Here is a 13,609-nt window from a genome sequence, read left to right on the forward strand (position 1 = left end):
TGCACAGTGTATTATGTAGAACACAACCTCTGGGACACTGGCCTTTCTTAAAGGCCTGAGACAATCTCACTACTCTTGGAGGAAGTTTATCATCACCCCAAAACCCAAATAAAGGCCACTTGTGTGGGCTGTGTAGCTCTGGGAAGCTTGCTTTTTTATTTTATTGTTTTACATTTTTTTAATGGGGGGAGGACGTGTGCAAAATCAAAGAACAACTGTGGGGTCTCTTCATTCCTTCTAGCATGTGGATCTCCAGGGATCAAACTCAGGTTAGTGAGTGCAAGCACCTTTACTTCCTAAGCCATGTCACCGATCCAACACTTGCCTTTCTTGAAGGCACAACAGGAATCGCAAAACCCTGAAGAAGGTGGGTTTGTTGTTACTGTTGTTACTGTTGTTACTGTTGTTACTGTTTAATCTAATGTCTTAGATTCTTGCCTTTTTAAAAGCAGGGGCCCACTATTTTGGGAGAGCATGCAAACTACAACGTAATAGTATAACTAACTGACATAAATCTCAGGACACAAATCTTTGTTCATCCCTTTTCTGACTGCTCACCTAGAGCGATAATGGGGGCATGCCGCTGACCACCTTTCCAATGAGCCCTTCAGCCCGCAGTAGAGAAGCCTTCTGTTCAGTCCTCAAGTTAGCAGAGAAGAAACACACTCACACCCACCACCACCAAAAGCCAGCTCCGTTACTAAATAACTGCCTGACTTTTGGGCTTTCACCGGCCAGAAAGTGCGAAGTGGAATTTTCGCAAGCCGGAACCGGAGCCGCGACCCACAGCTGCACGCCGCTGCGCATGTGCAGCCGCTTCAGCCACCCTTCAAGCTCAGCTTGGCTTCTGGGTTCCTAGTTAGCTGAAAACCCAAGGTGGAGTTTCTGGATATCCGGAAGGGAGCCGAGGCCGGGCGGCCGCACACTACAGAGCGCGCGCGTGCGCGCGCACACGCACACTCGCCCCTCCCACCCGGAACCGGAAGTGAGAGCGATCACGGCCTGGGGCCTGGCCTGGCCGGGGCGTCGGCAGCGGCGGCCATCTTGGCTACCCGCGGAAAGGCAGTGTGAGGGGAAGAAGTTGTAGGGTGGGGGCGGGAGTGAGGAGGAGGAGGAGGGCCGAGAGCGGAGGGGTGGAGGAGGAGGCCGCGGCGGGGCAGGGCGGGGACAGCCTGCCGGCCGGCCAGCCTGCTGGGCTTGCGGAAGTACTAGCCTACTGCTCACTCGCTACTGCTCGGGCTTCCCACAGCTCCCTCCCTTCCTCCCTCAGGACCGAGGGCGGCCCAGGCCAGTGCATGGTCAGCTAGCTCACATCTCTATCCCCGGCCTCTTAGCAGCACGGAACGGACGGCAGCGGCGGGCGAGGAGGAAGATGGCGGGACGGCTGCCGGCCTGTGTGGTGGACTGTGGCACGGGGTACGGCGGGTCTTCTGGGTGGGGAAACTGAGCCTGGGGACAACCGGAGGAGGGAGATGAATGGGGTGAGCCGGCCAGACTGGTGAGGGGTGGTGCCGGGAGCCTCCCTGGTTCGGTCGCCTCAGCCTCCTGGGACGAAGATCTTTTCGGGCCCTTCCCTTCTGAGAAGGCCGTCTGGCCCACCTGGCTTTCCTTTCCCTTCTCTCCTCTCCCTGGCTGTGAGCTAGGGGACTCACAGGGGACCTCCTGACATAGGATCAAGGAAAAAAGAGAAGCGCTCCTTGCGGGTTTTGCAAGATCGCGGTGACAACCCTCAATCTCTAGGGCGTGTGGGTGGGGAGAGCGAAGAACCAGGCTGTGGAAATGGGAAGCTAGCATGGGGGCTTTTAAAGAGGACCCACGCGCCGCCTGTTTTCCGCCCACACCCATTCTTAGCCGTCTCCCACTACCCATTGAACCAAGTCCGTTCCAGCGAGGAGGATCTCACGGGCTTATTGCTCTTGCCTCAAAAAAAGTCCCTTAGTGAGCAAGCGCGCTGCAACTTCCTTAGTTTTGTCAAAGCCGCTTCCTGCTTTCCGTCTTTTATAGCCTTATAAGGTAGTTTTTCGTCTCCAACGTTAACACGTCTTATTAGAACTTTCAAAATTAAGCAGGTTGCATAAAGAGTAGATTATGAGCGCTAGGTATCAGTATGTTTGAACTAAAAAAAAAATGTTCCTGTGTCCACGGAGGGAGATAGAGGGAGGAGAAGGGACGCACCCTGGAACCTAAACGTTCATGCTCATTTTGTGACTATGTCTTGAAAACTGAAAGGTATAAAGGAATGTGTTTGATTTAAAGTAGTTGTTCCTGATAGTAGTGTGGTTGACTAAAATGACTTTAAAGTAGTAGGTTTGGTATTAATGACCCTTAAGAGTTACAGCTTGCTCTGTGTAGTGACCTAGAGAGAAGACTACATTTTTTATATTCTACGTTGAATACTTGGTGGAGGAAGAGGCCTGTCTGATCTCGAATTCCCCAAACACATCAGTGATTTTGAGGGCAGTTGCCAACCTTTTTCCTTATTCACCCTACCACAGTTATTTAATCGATGCCTTTTCCTTGACACTAGTTAGTCTGTGTAAATCCCTCCAATCTTAACTCTCCTGTCTTCATTTCTAATTCTGTCAGGCAGCCAGAAACAACAGAAAACTTAATTTTTTTCTTGGGAAACACTAGTTTAGTCTTGGAATGTCTATGTATTTTCTTAGTTTACATATTACTAAAGTTAGGTTTTCTTTCAACCCAGTCTCACCCTTCTGAAGTGTTTAATATGTATGTTTAAGTTTATCCTTTCATTGTTTAATTGATGAGAGTGGGATGTTAGAGCTATTTTAAAAATTAGAATTGGCCAGAGTGAATAGGACTTTTTAAGTGTAATATATTGAAGTGACAGATAGTGCTATGTAATACTTCATGCTTTAGAAATCACTGTCAGTAAAACCATATAGTCATTGATCACCTTATAAATAATGCCATAGCAGCTTAAGTAGGATGTGTCTTCTTACTCTTTTTATGTATCTATTTTCCTCTTTTGAAATGCAGTTTTGGTTATTTTTGAATGAGTAATATTGGATATCTCATTGAAATTAGCTGTCCTTAAGTGACCCTTTTTTCTGAAAGGGCAACCTTGAATTAAAAACACATTCAGAGTGACCAGGAGAAGTGGTACAGCTTATACCTAGGCTACTTCTGTCTATATCTCAGTTACTAAGTCATTACATTAGTATAGTGATCTCTTCTTACACGGAGAGGTTAGCGGGACGGACGTCCACTTATACGGATGAGACGCCTTAAAGTCACCTTCTCTACTCAGTCTGTTTACCTTTGCTTACAGTCTGAATTTCCCAATTTGGAGTTTCTTTATTTTGCTTCTGAAGGTTTGTGTGTGTGTGTGTGTGTGTTTGTGTTCCCCAGTTGGATATTCAAGATAGCAGTTTAGAAAGTCACACCTTGAGCTTTATTAGGAAAGTCTTCTCTCTGTGCCCAAGATAAATAGCGTGTCCAAGAATGACTAGCAGGGAGTTTTATATCTGAAATAACTGTTTCCCAAATCCAAAAGGTGCCCCTTTAGTTTGTGTGCCCCCCCCCGCCCGCCAATGCACTTACCTCTTAGATCTCTCTACGATTACTCTTCTAGAGAAAGTAAACATTTACAGGTTGCCCATCTCATTTCACTTAAGAATTTAGGCAAAAAGTGGTAGTGTGTTAAACTTGATGGTGGTCTTACAAGCTGTAAATGTTACAACGCAAGAGATTTAATTCTGCCGGGCGGTGGTGGCACTCGTCTTTAATCCCAGCACTTGGGAGGCAGAGGCAGGCTTATTTCTGAGTTCCAGGCCAGCCTGGTCTACAGAGTGAGTTCCAGGACAGTCAGGGCTACACAGAGAAACCCTGTCTCGGAAAACCAAAAAAAAAAAAAAAAAAAAAGAGAGAGAGAGAGAGAGATTGATTGATTGATTGATTTAATTCCAAAACTTTAAATTAAGAATCCTACAGCACAATTCATCATTGTGACCTAGGTTCAGGTTATGAAGTATTTTTCAAATACCCAATGAATTAAAGAAGTTCTTCCTTCATATCTGTCAGGTCAGCATACCTCTTTGGTCTGTATTGGCAGAGTATTGTAGAATAAAATTCCTGCTCAGAGAGCTGGTTGCTTTAAAACGTAGAGCTTGGGACTGTAACTAAGGGAAAAGTCCCTCATTAGCATGCACAAGGCCCTGCTTCAGACCCCAGTCAAACAGGCTGCAGAATAGCCATGAGAAAAGCAAGTTTTAAAGCTTTAAAAGGATGTAATGCTTCTGTAAGTAAAGTTATCGTAAGAGAGTTTCATTTTGCTTGTTTTGCCCTTTTCTCCAACAGTGTATTATGAATTTTTTCTCTCTTTATGTATTTTGTTTTTTACTCATAAACTGCTTTGGTGGCTTATTTCCACTGATGAAATAACAGGTTAGTATACAGCCTTATTTTACAAGTCTTGGATATATTTAAATAAATTACAGAATTTCTCAGATCAAACTTGTTTTTTAAAAGCAGTCTTTCATCTGTAAGCACAAATAATTTTGTTGGCTTTGGTGAAAGTAGATCTTTATTATTCATCCTGTGGGCAGGTCCTAGAAGTTAAGGACAAGGATGCATTTGAGGGCAATGGGAAGCCATGGATGAATGAAGGCATACTTGGGAAGTTTGACCTTCTTGCTTGGACTGTCTTCATAATGTGTTAATGAAGTCTAAAAGGCGGGAACATTCATATTATCTTGATAACAAACATTCTTATTATTGATAACTTGTGTGTGTTTGGAGGAGTAACAGACATGCTGCTGTTGAGAAGTCAGATTCTTAAGACTCCTGCCAGGTTCAAGTTGAAATGTATACTGACTTTGCAGTGAATTGTGTCTAATAGTGACCTTCCAGGTTTATTGTTAAACACAGTTTAGAATTTTTATTTTCAAGATCATAGGGGAAAGGCTGGCTACTGGTGAGATGGCTAGGATTTTAACTTGTGCTATCTTATTTAACTTGTGACAGCTTTTTTTTTTTTTTTTTTTTTTGTAAGTGGTGGAGTAGGTGCTTGAACTAAGTTCTGTATTTAGGCCTGTGAGGTTCCTTGAGCTGCCTCTTAGAAAACTGTGTACATCACTCAGTTAAATTAGTCCAACTTAGTTCTTGCTTACAGTAATATTGAAAAAAGAATCCTACCTTACGGATTTGATTCAGTTAACTAGTGAAGAATTTTTTTGTCTTTCTTGAGTTTTTTATTTTCCGAAGATTTGAGTTTTTATATTATTTCCTTGTTCCTTAAATAATAATAAAAAAGACTCAGGTTTTTCAGGAAACAGCATTTTGTAAGAGCCATGTGGCAAGTGCTGTGTGTCAGCTCCTCGCAGTCCCCTCTCCTTGAGCATTGTTGTTTCTGTAATGTAGACAGAAACTTAAGTTCCAGGTTAAGCCACTTACCTGGGTTTCAGTAACATGTAGCCTGGAGGACCTACCACTGAAGTTTTTGATAGTTTCAGTAGTTTGGATTGAAGAAGGATTAATTTGATAGTTACTTGAGGATGGTTGAGGTTTACTTTATACTTACCAGTAGGCCAGCCACTCTTTGAATTATAGTAAAAGTGTTTAATACATTCTGCCTTCATGAATTTTAATCCTAATTTTAAAAAATTTAAGGGTATGAGTTTCACATCCTGCAACCTAGTCCCACTCATCTCTGGTCCCCTTGTGTCTGCTCTCCACCCTTATAGCCTCCCCTCAAAAATTAAACAAACAAACCCACAAACAAACAAAACAAAGCATAGAAAACATCTTGTAGTAAAAGCTTTAGTGTGTCACAGTGTGTCCCACAATATACTCCTCTGTCCACACATCTTCGCTTGGCGAATGTTCATTGTAGTGATGAGGAGTGGAAATCACTATGCAACTCAGGCCGCCCTTGAACTTACAGTGACTCTCCTCATTCAGTTTCTTGAGTACTGAGTTTACTGTTGTGAGTCACCATAACCAGCTAATACCTCAGTTAATCAAATGTTAAATGGGTGCTTTTCAGATAGTAATAGCTGTTTTCCAGGTTTTAAGGAAAGTAATGGTTGTGGTCAGGAAATCAAGCAAACTGTAATGAATGTCAGATTTGAGCCTTCTTTTCAAGAAGCTGGATAGCTGCATAGGAGAGTATTTTACAAAAGAAAGGAAGGAAAAGTGTGTGCATAGTGCTGATGGGAATGGTGACTGCTTGCCTCCTTTATGAGTTTTGGGCTGTTTGATAACAAAATGTGTGTTTATATTTCACACCGTGAACTAACGTTTATCCAATACCTACCGTATATCAGGTTTTATATAGCAAAATTTTGGTTGCAAAAGAATTCTACTTTATAGGGAATCCAAATTCTGAAGAAGAATAACGCACAGCTTTAAGATCATTTACTGAGTGGAATGCAGTGGGACTGCACGTAGGAGAGGTAGAGGAACAGGACGTAGTGTATAGCAGCAACTCTGATCTGTATTGATTATCCTGTTTTTAACAGTGAATGAACGTGAACAGGAATTAGGAATGCGGCTTTGTTTTGTTCTTTATTTTTTTGATACTGAGTTTTATGTAGCCCAGGGTGGCCTTGCACTTCTGTCTCCACCTCTTGAACAAACTAACGTGCTGGGCTGGGACTGCCACGCCTAGTTAGTATGGTTTTTAAAAACTGCATCAGAGATACTCTGTACACAGTTCGTGGAGTCTTAAGGATTGGGTCTTTACCACTATGTGTTCCACTGGGCTTCTTAGATGATTGTATTTCTGTTTGTTGAGACCAAGTCTCATTAAAGCTCGTCTAGGCAGGAGCTTACTATGTGTCCCAACTCAGAGCAGTCTTCCTATCTCAGTCTCCTAAGAGTGAGGATTGCAAGTATGAGCCAGTATGCCCTATTTCCTAGATGGTTCTTAAGCAGCCTCCTCAACACCAGCTTTGTTGGTGGATACTATATAATAGTGTAGAATTTTGAGTTGGCTTCTGGTGATAGGGATGGAGTGGAAGGTAGAAGTTTAAAGCACTGCTGCTTTTATCTGTACCTTCCCTTTCACAGTTGCATGTTGTTTCTGTATGACTTGTAAGGACTCTGGTCAAGTGTTTGGAATTTAATTCAGGTTCTTCCATAGAAGGACCTTTGACATAGAAGTGCTTTGGACACTTGGAGTCCAAGAGGCTTTATTTTTCTCACTTATGATTTAGCAGTTGTAATTGCCTACCTTATTTATTTTTATCATGGCTTGTTGCAATTATAATCATCAGTTAGCTCCCTGTCTTTTTTTTTTTTGAATTAAAGGGTTTTAAAGAAAAAGAACATCGTGTTTTGTGCTTATTTTCTTATCTCACACAGACCTTGGCCTGCCTGCTGTAGTTCTGTGTGAAGTCAGAGTGGTTTTTGCTTCTTTAAGAGGATGGAAGGGTATACTGCTAGGGTTTGGATTTAGGCTTGTAGATAGAAGAGTGAGGATTCCAAGATTGTGACCTTGAGTGATTAGGACAATATAGGAGTTCAGCTTTTGTTTGTTTTAACATTTATTTTTTGGGAGGTGTGGGTGTAGATATCAGAGAACAACTTTGAAGAGTTGGGTTTTCTCCTCCTACCATGTGGACCCTAGAGATGAAATACAAGTACCTAGGCTTGCTTGACAGCACAGGTGCCTAGACTTGGCAAGAACCTCTACCTACTGGACAGTCTTTTCTGCCTAGGAATTTATTTTAAGAATCTTTAAATTTGGAGACAGAGATGGTTCTGTAGGTGAAGGCACTTGTATCGAGCCTGAAAGCACACACTAAATAAATAAATGTTGAAAAAAAACAGTAAAATTGGAATAGTTGTATTTGTAATGGTATCTGTAGCTAGACATGTCCTTGAGGATTGAGGAAATATAGGCGTTTCCTTAAGTCAGAGAGACGTTCAGAAGGTATGATAGCAGTTTGTAGACTGAAGCTAATGAAATGAGAATTGAAAGAGAAAAGAACAGGGAGACTGAGTATCCGTGCTTCTTTGAACACAGTGTGAAATGGCTTCTGGAATGTCATGATGGGAGTGAGGGAGCCAGCACATGTGGCTCATGAGTCATCATTCTATTTAGTCCTGTTTTCTAACAGGAGGGGGATATCTTTACAGTTTTGCTAAATCCCACTCCCCAACAAGTGACAATGGCTAAAATGTTAGCCTGGAGGCAGAAATGTGGAATGGGTAAAAGGTAGCTTCCAGCAACATTTCCTGCAACAGAATTCCTCTAGTTAATAAAAGCATTCAGTGTGTGTAATTCTATGGGAACTTGTTAGGGTTTTAATGGCACTACCTGTCTATAATAGCCATATGCATAAAGAAGCAAGAACAAACAGTTAAATGCTCTAAGAACACTGCAAAATGCACTCTCACTCACCAGGCCCGTAAATATTCATGAGTTAGGCAGTGTAAGATAGGTGATGTTACTGTTAGAAATTTGGTTCTTTAGAATAAAAGTGTTGAATATACTTCGTATTTGTTTGTTGTGTAACTATGTGGGCCTTTACATCCTAAGACACAAAAAAGACATTTCGTAATAATTACCGGAGCAAAAAAAGACAGATGACATTCTTATGTTCTCAAGAGGTGTTTTGTGAAATTTTAATGATTTTTTTGTTGTTGCAGAGTTTTTCTCCTAAATCATTCTCGATCCATTGCCTTAATTTCAGCTTATTAGCTTTTTCATACCAGTTCCTTGAAACCAGTAAAGGAGTGGCAACGAGTGTGTGTACTGTGTGTCTTTTTTTGGGGGGCAGGGGGGTTGAGACAGGGTTTCTCTGTGTAGCCCTGGCTGTCCTGGAACTCACTCTGTAGACCAGGCTGGCCTGGAACTCAGAAATCCGCCTGCCTCTGCCTCCCAAGTGCTGGGATTCAAGGCGTGTGCCACCACTGCCTGGCTAGTTAGAATTTTTTTTTTTAAAGAATTCATTTACTTTGTGTTATTTTCATAAATTAAGTGAAATTGTGTACTGGCTGGTTTTGTGTGTCAACTTGACACAAGCTGGAGTTATCACAGAGAAAAGAGCCTCCCTTGAGGAAATGCCTCTGTGTGATCCAGCTGTAAGGCATTTTCTCAATTAGTGATCAAGGGGGGAAGTGACCATTGTGGGTGGTGCCATCCTTGGGCTGGTGGTCCTGGGTTCCATAAGAAAGCAGGCTGAGCAAGTCATGGGAAGCAAGCCAGTAAGCAGTACCCCTCCATGGCCTCGGTCTGCATCAGCTCCTACTTCCAAGTTCCTGCCCTGTGTGAGTTCCAGTCCTGACTTCCTTTGGTGATGAACAGTAGTGTGGAAGTATAAACTTTCCTCCCCAATTCCTTCTTGGTCGTGATGTTTTGTGCAGGGATAGAAACCCTAACTAAGACAAATTGTAATGAATTTTTTTTTTAAGATTTAAGTGAAGTACCTAATAATTCACATAGAATTAATTTTAGAGTTGAGCACCCCACTGGAGAGAGGTATATGTAGCGGGGAGAGCAAGCATGCATTACCTGTGAGTGAGTGTGATGAAGCCTTAGACCTGCCCCAGTGACCCACAGATGTTGAATGGGTTGTGGAAATCAGCCATTCTAAGGTCGTTTGTAAGTTTGTTTTTGAGATAGCTATTCCTGTTCAGAAACTTTACAGAAGTAGATACATTTGGTGTATTTACATTTTAAAGGTAAGGATCCTGAGGTACTGAGTAGATCTAGAACAGTGGTTCTTAACTTTTCTAATTCAGCCTCTCTTTAAAACAGTTCTCCTCAATGTGGTGGTGACCTGTGAAAGGGTCCTTTGGCCTCTAAAGGGGTTGTGACCCATATATTGAGAACCACTGATCTAGAGTTTGAGCCCCAAGGTGCAGTCCTTCCAGAAACTGTTCAGGAATATACTGTATTCAATAAGTGATTAAATTTTTAATCCAGTTTTAAAGAGAATTATTCTTAAGCATCCACCCTTTAAAAATAATTACCTAAGTTTAGAACTACTAAATTTAGTATCCTAAAAGCATTTTAATGTTGATGATTTTTCTCTGTCCCTGCTAACTCAAAGGAATGAGACTGAGACTATATAAGATTTATTTAATCAAGCTTTTATGGCAACTGGCATAACTGACCAGTTAATAATCTATTCTAATCTAAACTAATCTGGCTACCTCCTAGCCAAAGTCCCCAAGATACTTGCATTTTAGTATTGGTCTGGCTCTCTGGGTTTCAGGTATTTAGGTGTTTTTTGAGAACCCCTTGCTTGTGGTGAATCCTCTCATCCTCTCCCTGTCTCTTTCCTCCTGGCTGGCAGAAGTCCAGTCCCATTCTCTCCTTGCCCAGTCATTGGCTGATCAGCTTTTATTGACAAATCAGAGAATAAATGGGCAGCAATGTTTATACAAACTTTAAAACAACAGATACTTTGAATAAGCATTACAATGCCTTGTCCTGGTTGCAACAAGATATGAGGGCAGAGAAATCAGCATTTGAATAATGCAAGGATAATCTTTACACAGTGCACAATAACATTATGCCTACAAGTATAAACGTAGAACGTATAAAAAGGTTATAGTGACCTATTACAATTAAAGTTAAATGAAAAATTGTGTGTGGTTCACTTCAGTATTCTGAAAATAAATATTGTATCTAATGGACATGTTGACAATTGCAGGTTAATTTTAGATAGCTCAGTTAGGAAAACAATTTCTATTAGTAGTTAAATTTCAAAAGGAAAGAGACAATTTTTTCATTTTGAGTTTGAAAGCAAGTATATACTGTGCATTGAAAAGGAACTCATCGGGTGGTGAGTGTGTGGTGGAGCACACTTATAACCCCAGCACTGGGGGAGGCAGGAGGGTTAGGAGTACTAGGTCATCCTTGGCTACATATGAGTTTAAGGCTTGCCTGGGACACCTGAGACCCTATCAATCCATTATTGTTAGTAATCATACAAAATATAGTAACATAAATTATCGAATTTAAGAAAAATAAATTTCTTTGGAAAAAGAAAAGTTAACTAAGTTAACTAGACTATGAGGCTTTGTTCTGTGGCTCTGAAATAATGATTGTGTAATTGAAATGAAACTGTTACTGAGTAGTAGGGTTAGATAGATGGCTATATCTGGAGCACATGATGTATTTGGGGCCATTTTATCTAAAAAGCACACAAAGTTCTAATAAAGACATGAACGTTTACTGTTCAAAAGTCTTTGCAATTTTGCTTTATAATGAAAGGGTAGTGGCAACAGCAAGTTTTATTGCCTCTAGAACACCTTTAAAAGACAATCTAATCTGCTGTATAGATTTTGGAAAATTGTCTTTTAAAGCTGAATTCTTTTATCCTGTGGCTGTCCTCGTCAGTATGTGTGAGTGACTCTGCTCACCTTGTTTCAGGTTCTATTGCAATACTGAAAGTCATTTGTAAAACAAAAGAAGATTGAGCTTTTAAAAGGAGATGAGTTTTAAAGTTATTAGGAAAACTGAGAAAAATCAAAAGAAATATACCTTAGTTTTGCTGTAGACATTTTGGATACAGTAACATTAACAAAATTACTCAGGGACTGTAAAAGAAAAGAAATTATTGAGTGCAGGAACAAAGGAGGAGAATCCAGACAAAGATGTGCTGCAGAAACAGCATGGGACCTAAGCTGCACCTTTGCTGCACTCAGGAATCCAAGTTCTGATCAGACTAGCTGGAGTTAGAGCATGTATTGGAGAGTTTGCCCCTGTTGTGTGATGAGTTAATGTCCCTTTCCTCCCACACAAGACTGAGGTTTTACCTCCTACCAAGAGTTAATTCTCACAAGTGCCTTCTGTCAGTTGGGATTGGAAATTAGATTCTGGAAGGGGAAAAAAATCTAGTGCTCCCTACAGTGGAAATGATATGGAAATAAGAGTAATATACAGTGCATTCTGTATGCCAGGCACTGTTCTAGTTGCTTTCCATATGTTAACTTATCATATACCTAGGCTCTTCTCCAGTAAAACCTTCTGGCAGAGATCAGACATGTTAGATGATGTGTAAAGGCTTACACTCGAGTAGTTTTTAGCATGTTCCCTAGATAATACAATCATCAGTCAGTTGGGGGCATTTTCCTCACTCTGGGCGCACTAGCAATTCATTTCTTCTGCCCTCAATACTTCCATATTCTTTTTTATTTACTTTCTGTCTTTATGGACTTGTCAACTTTTGGGATTTCACAAAAGATAGAAGCATATAATTTGTGGCCTTTTGTGATTGGCTTTCATGGGGGAAGTATTTACTGCTGTGATCTGTGATGTTTGTGTTGATGGACAAGTATTGCTTTGTAGATTGGAAATTTTGGAAGAGATTACTCCAGGAATAGATAGAGGCATGTGGGTAAAATATTAAGCCCTAGATCCTAATAGCATGTAAGGAGGTCTATGGGGGACAAGTCATTTGGGAAGGAAAAGCTCATTGATTCATAGAAAGTGAAGTGCTCTCTATTGATACTTTTAATTTTATGAGAGCCTTGTGAACTTAAATATTAGAAGTCAATTTCTGTGATCTTATAGCCTATCATTATTGATATGTGTAGGATCAGGATCTAGAATTCAAATAGTAGAAGCATCTCCTATCTATTTGTTTGTTTATTTAATTTGGTGGTGGGGTCCTTGCTAGGGTAGTATAAGTTAGCCTGAGACTAGCTCTGATCATCAAGTTGGCCTCAAATTCAAGAACCTTCTGCTCCAGCTCTCCCATACTAAGCTGCCAGGATGAGCCATTGTTCTTGTCTTACCTGTGTCCTTTTGATCCTAAGTTCCTCCCAGACTCCAAGAATTGAACTTGAAGGAACTTGAATAGTGTTGTCTCTGTTGACTGAGGGTTCAGATTTGCTCTCAATATTCTACCAGGCGTTTTGTGTAAGGTTGAACATTTACTTGGAGGTAGAGCGAAAAAGCTTGGAGTTAGAAAAGCTTGCTAAGCAGTTATTTATTTTTCCAGCTAATATTTGCTCCGAGTTCTCCTGTGAATTAGCTATGGCGTTCTTACTCTAAAGTTCTTAATTGTGGATTCTACTTTTTGAGTTTGTTTATAGAATAAAGAGAAAGCAGTGGCAGAGTTAAAGCTAAGCTTTTAACAGCAGAGTATATTGGGATTAATCATATCGTAAAACTGTATACAATATATCATGCTATGTAAGGATAGAAGCAGGTTTTTCATAGGCTGTTAGCTGCTAAGAAATTTTAGAAAATGGGTTTCACAGATTCAGTGGGGTGAAGACCTTCCATTCTAATGTGCTATGACCTTGTGTTTGTTGAGTTGTGCTATCTGCTTTAAAGTTGTAAAATGCTGAAAGAAAACTAGTGTCATCTTAGACTCCCTTCCTAACTCTCTGTAATACCAAGGATTGAACCCAAGGTGTGGTTCATAAAGTGTGATTCATATTCCTTTAAGAGGTTTCATATTTATAATCTGTTGGTATTTTCAAGTATGTTATTTGTTAAGAGATGCTTTTGAAAGCAAAAAGGCACAAACTACTGTATTAAGTAAAATAACTTGGTCAACTGGGCTCTGTCTAGTCTTTCTCTTTCTCTTACCCCCTGCTTCCTGAATGCATTCAGGTTTCCTGATTCTTTATCACTGTCATTGTGCTGTTATGTTTCTTCAGTGGTCTTTTTTATAGATAG

At 40.8% G+C, this 13,609-nt stretch overlaps 1 protein-coding gene across 1 annotated transcript in view; it reads left to right on the top strand.

Annotated features, from left to right (window-relative positions):
• The first annotated feature begins 989 nt into the window (after positions 1 to 989).
• Positions 990 to 13,609, top strand: part of Actr3 (actin related protein 3) — a 42,866-nt gene continuing 30,246 nt past the window's right edge. The window contains exon 1 of the mRNA XM_028771477.1: positions 990 to 1,416. Coding sequence (XP_028627310.1) covers positions 1,373 to 1,416 — 44 coding nt within the window. The 5' untranslated portion in view covers positions 990 to 1,372. The remainder of the gene's footprint in view (positions 1,417 to 13,609) is intronic.

The sequence above is a fragment of the Grammomys surdaster genome, unplaced genomic scaffold (genome assembly GCF_004785775.1).
Source record: "Grammomys surdaster isolate TR1022 unplaced genomic scaffold, NIH_TR_1.0 208, whole genome shotgun sequence".
Lineage (NCBI taxonomy): Eukaryota > Metazoa > Chordata > Mammalia > Rodentia > Muridae > Grammomys > Grammomys surdaster.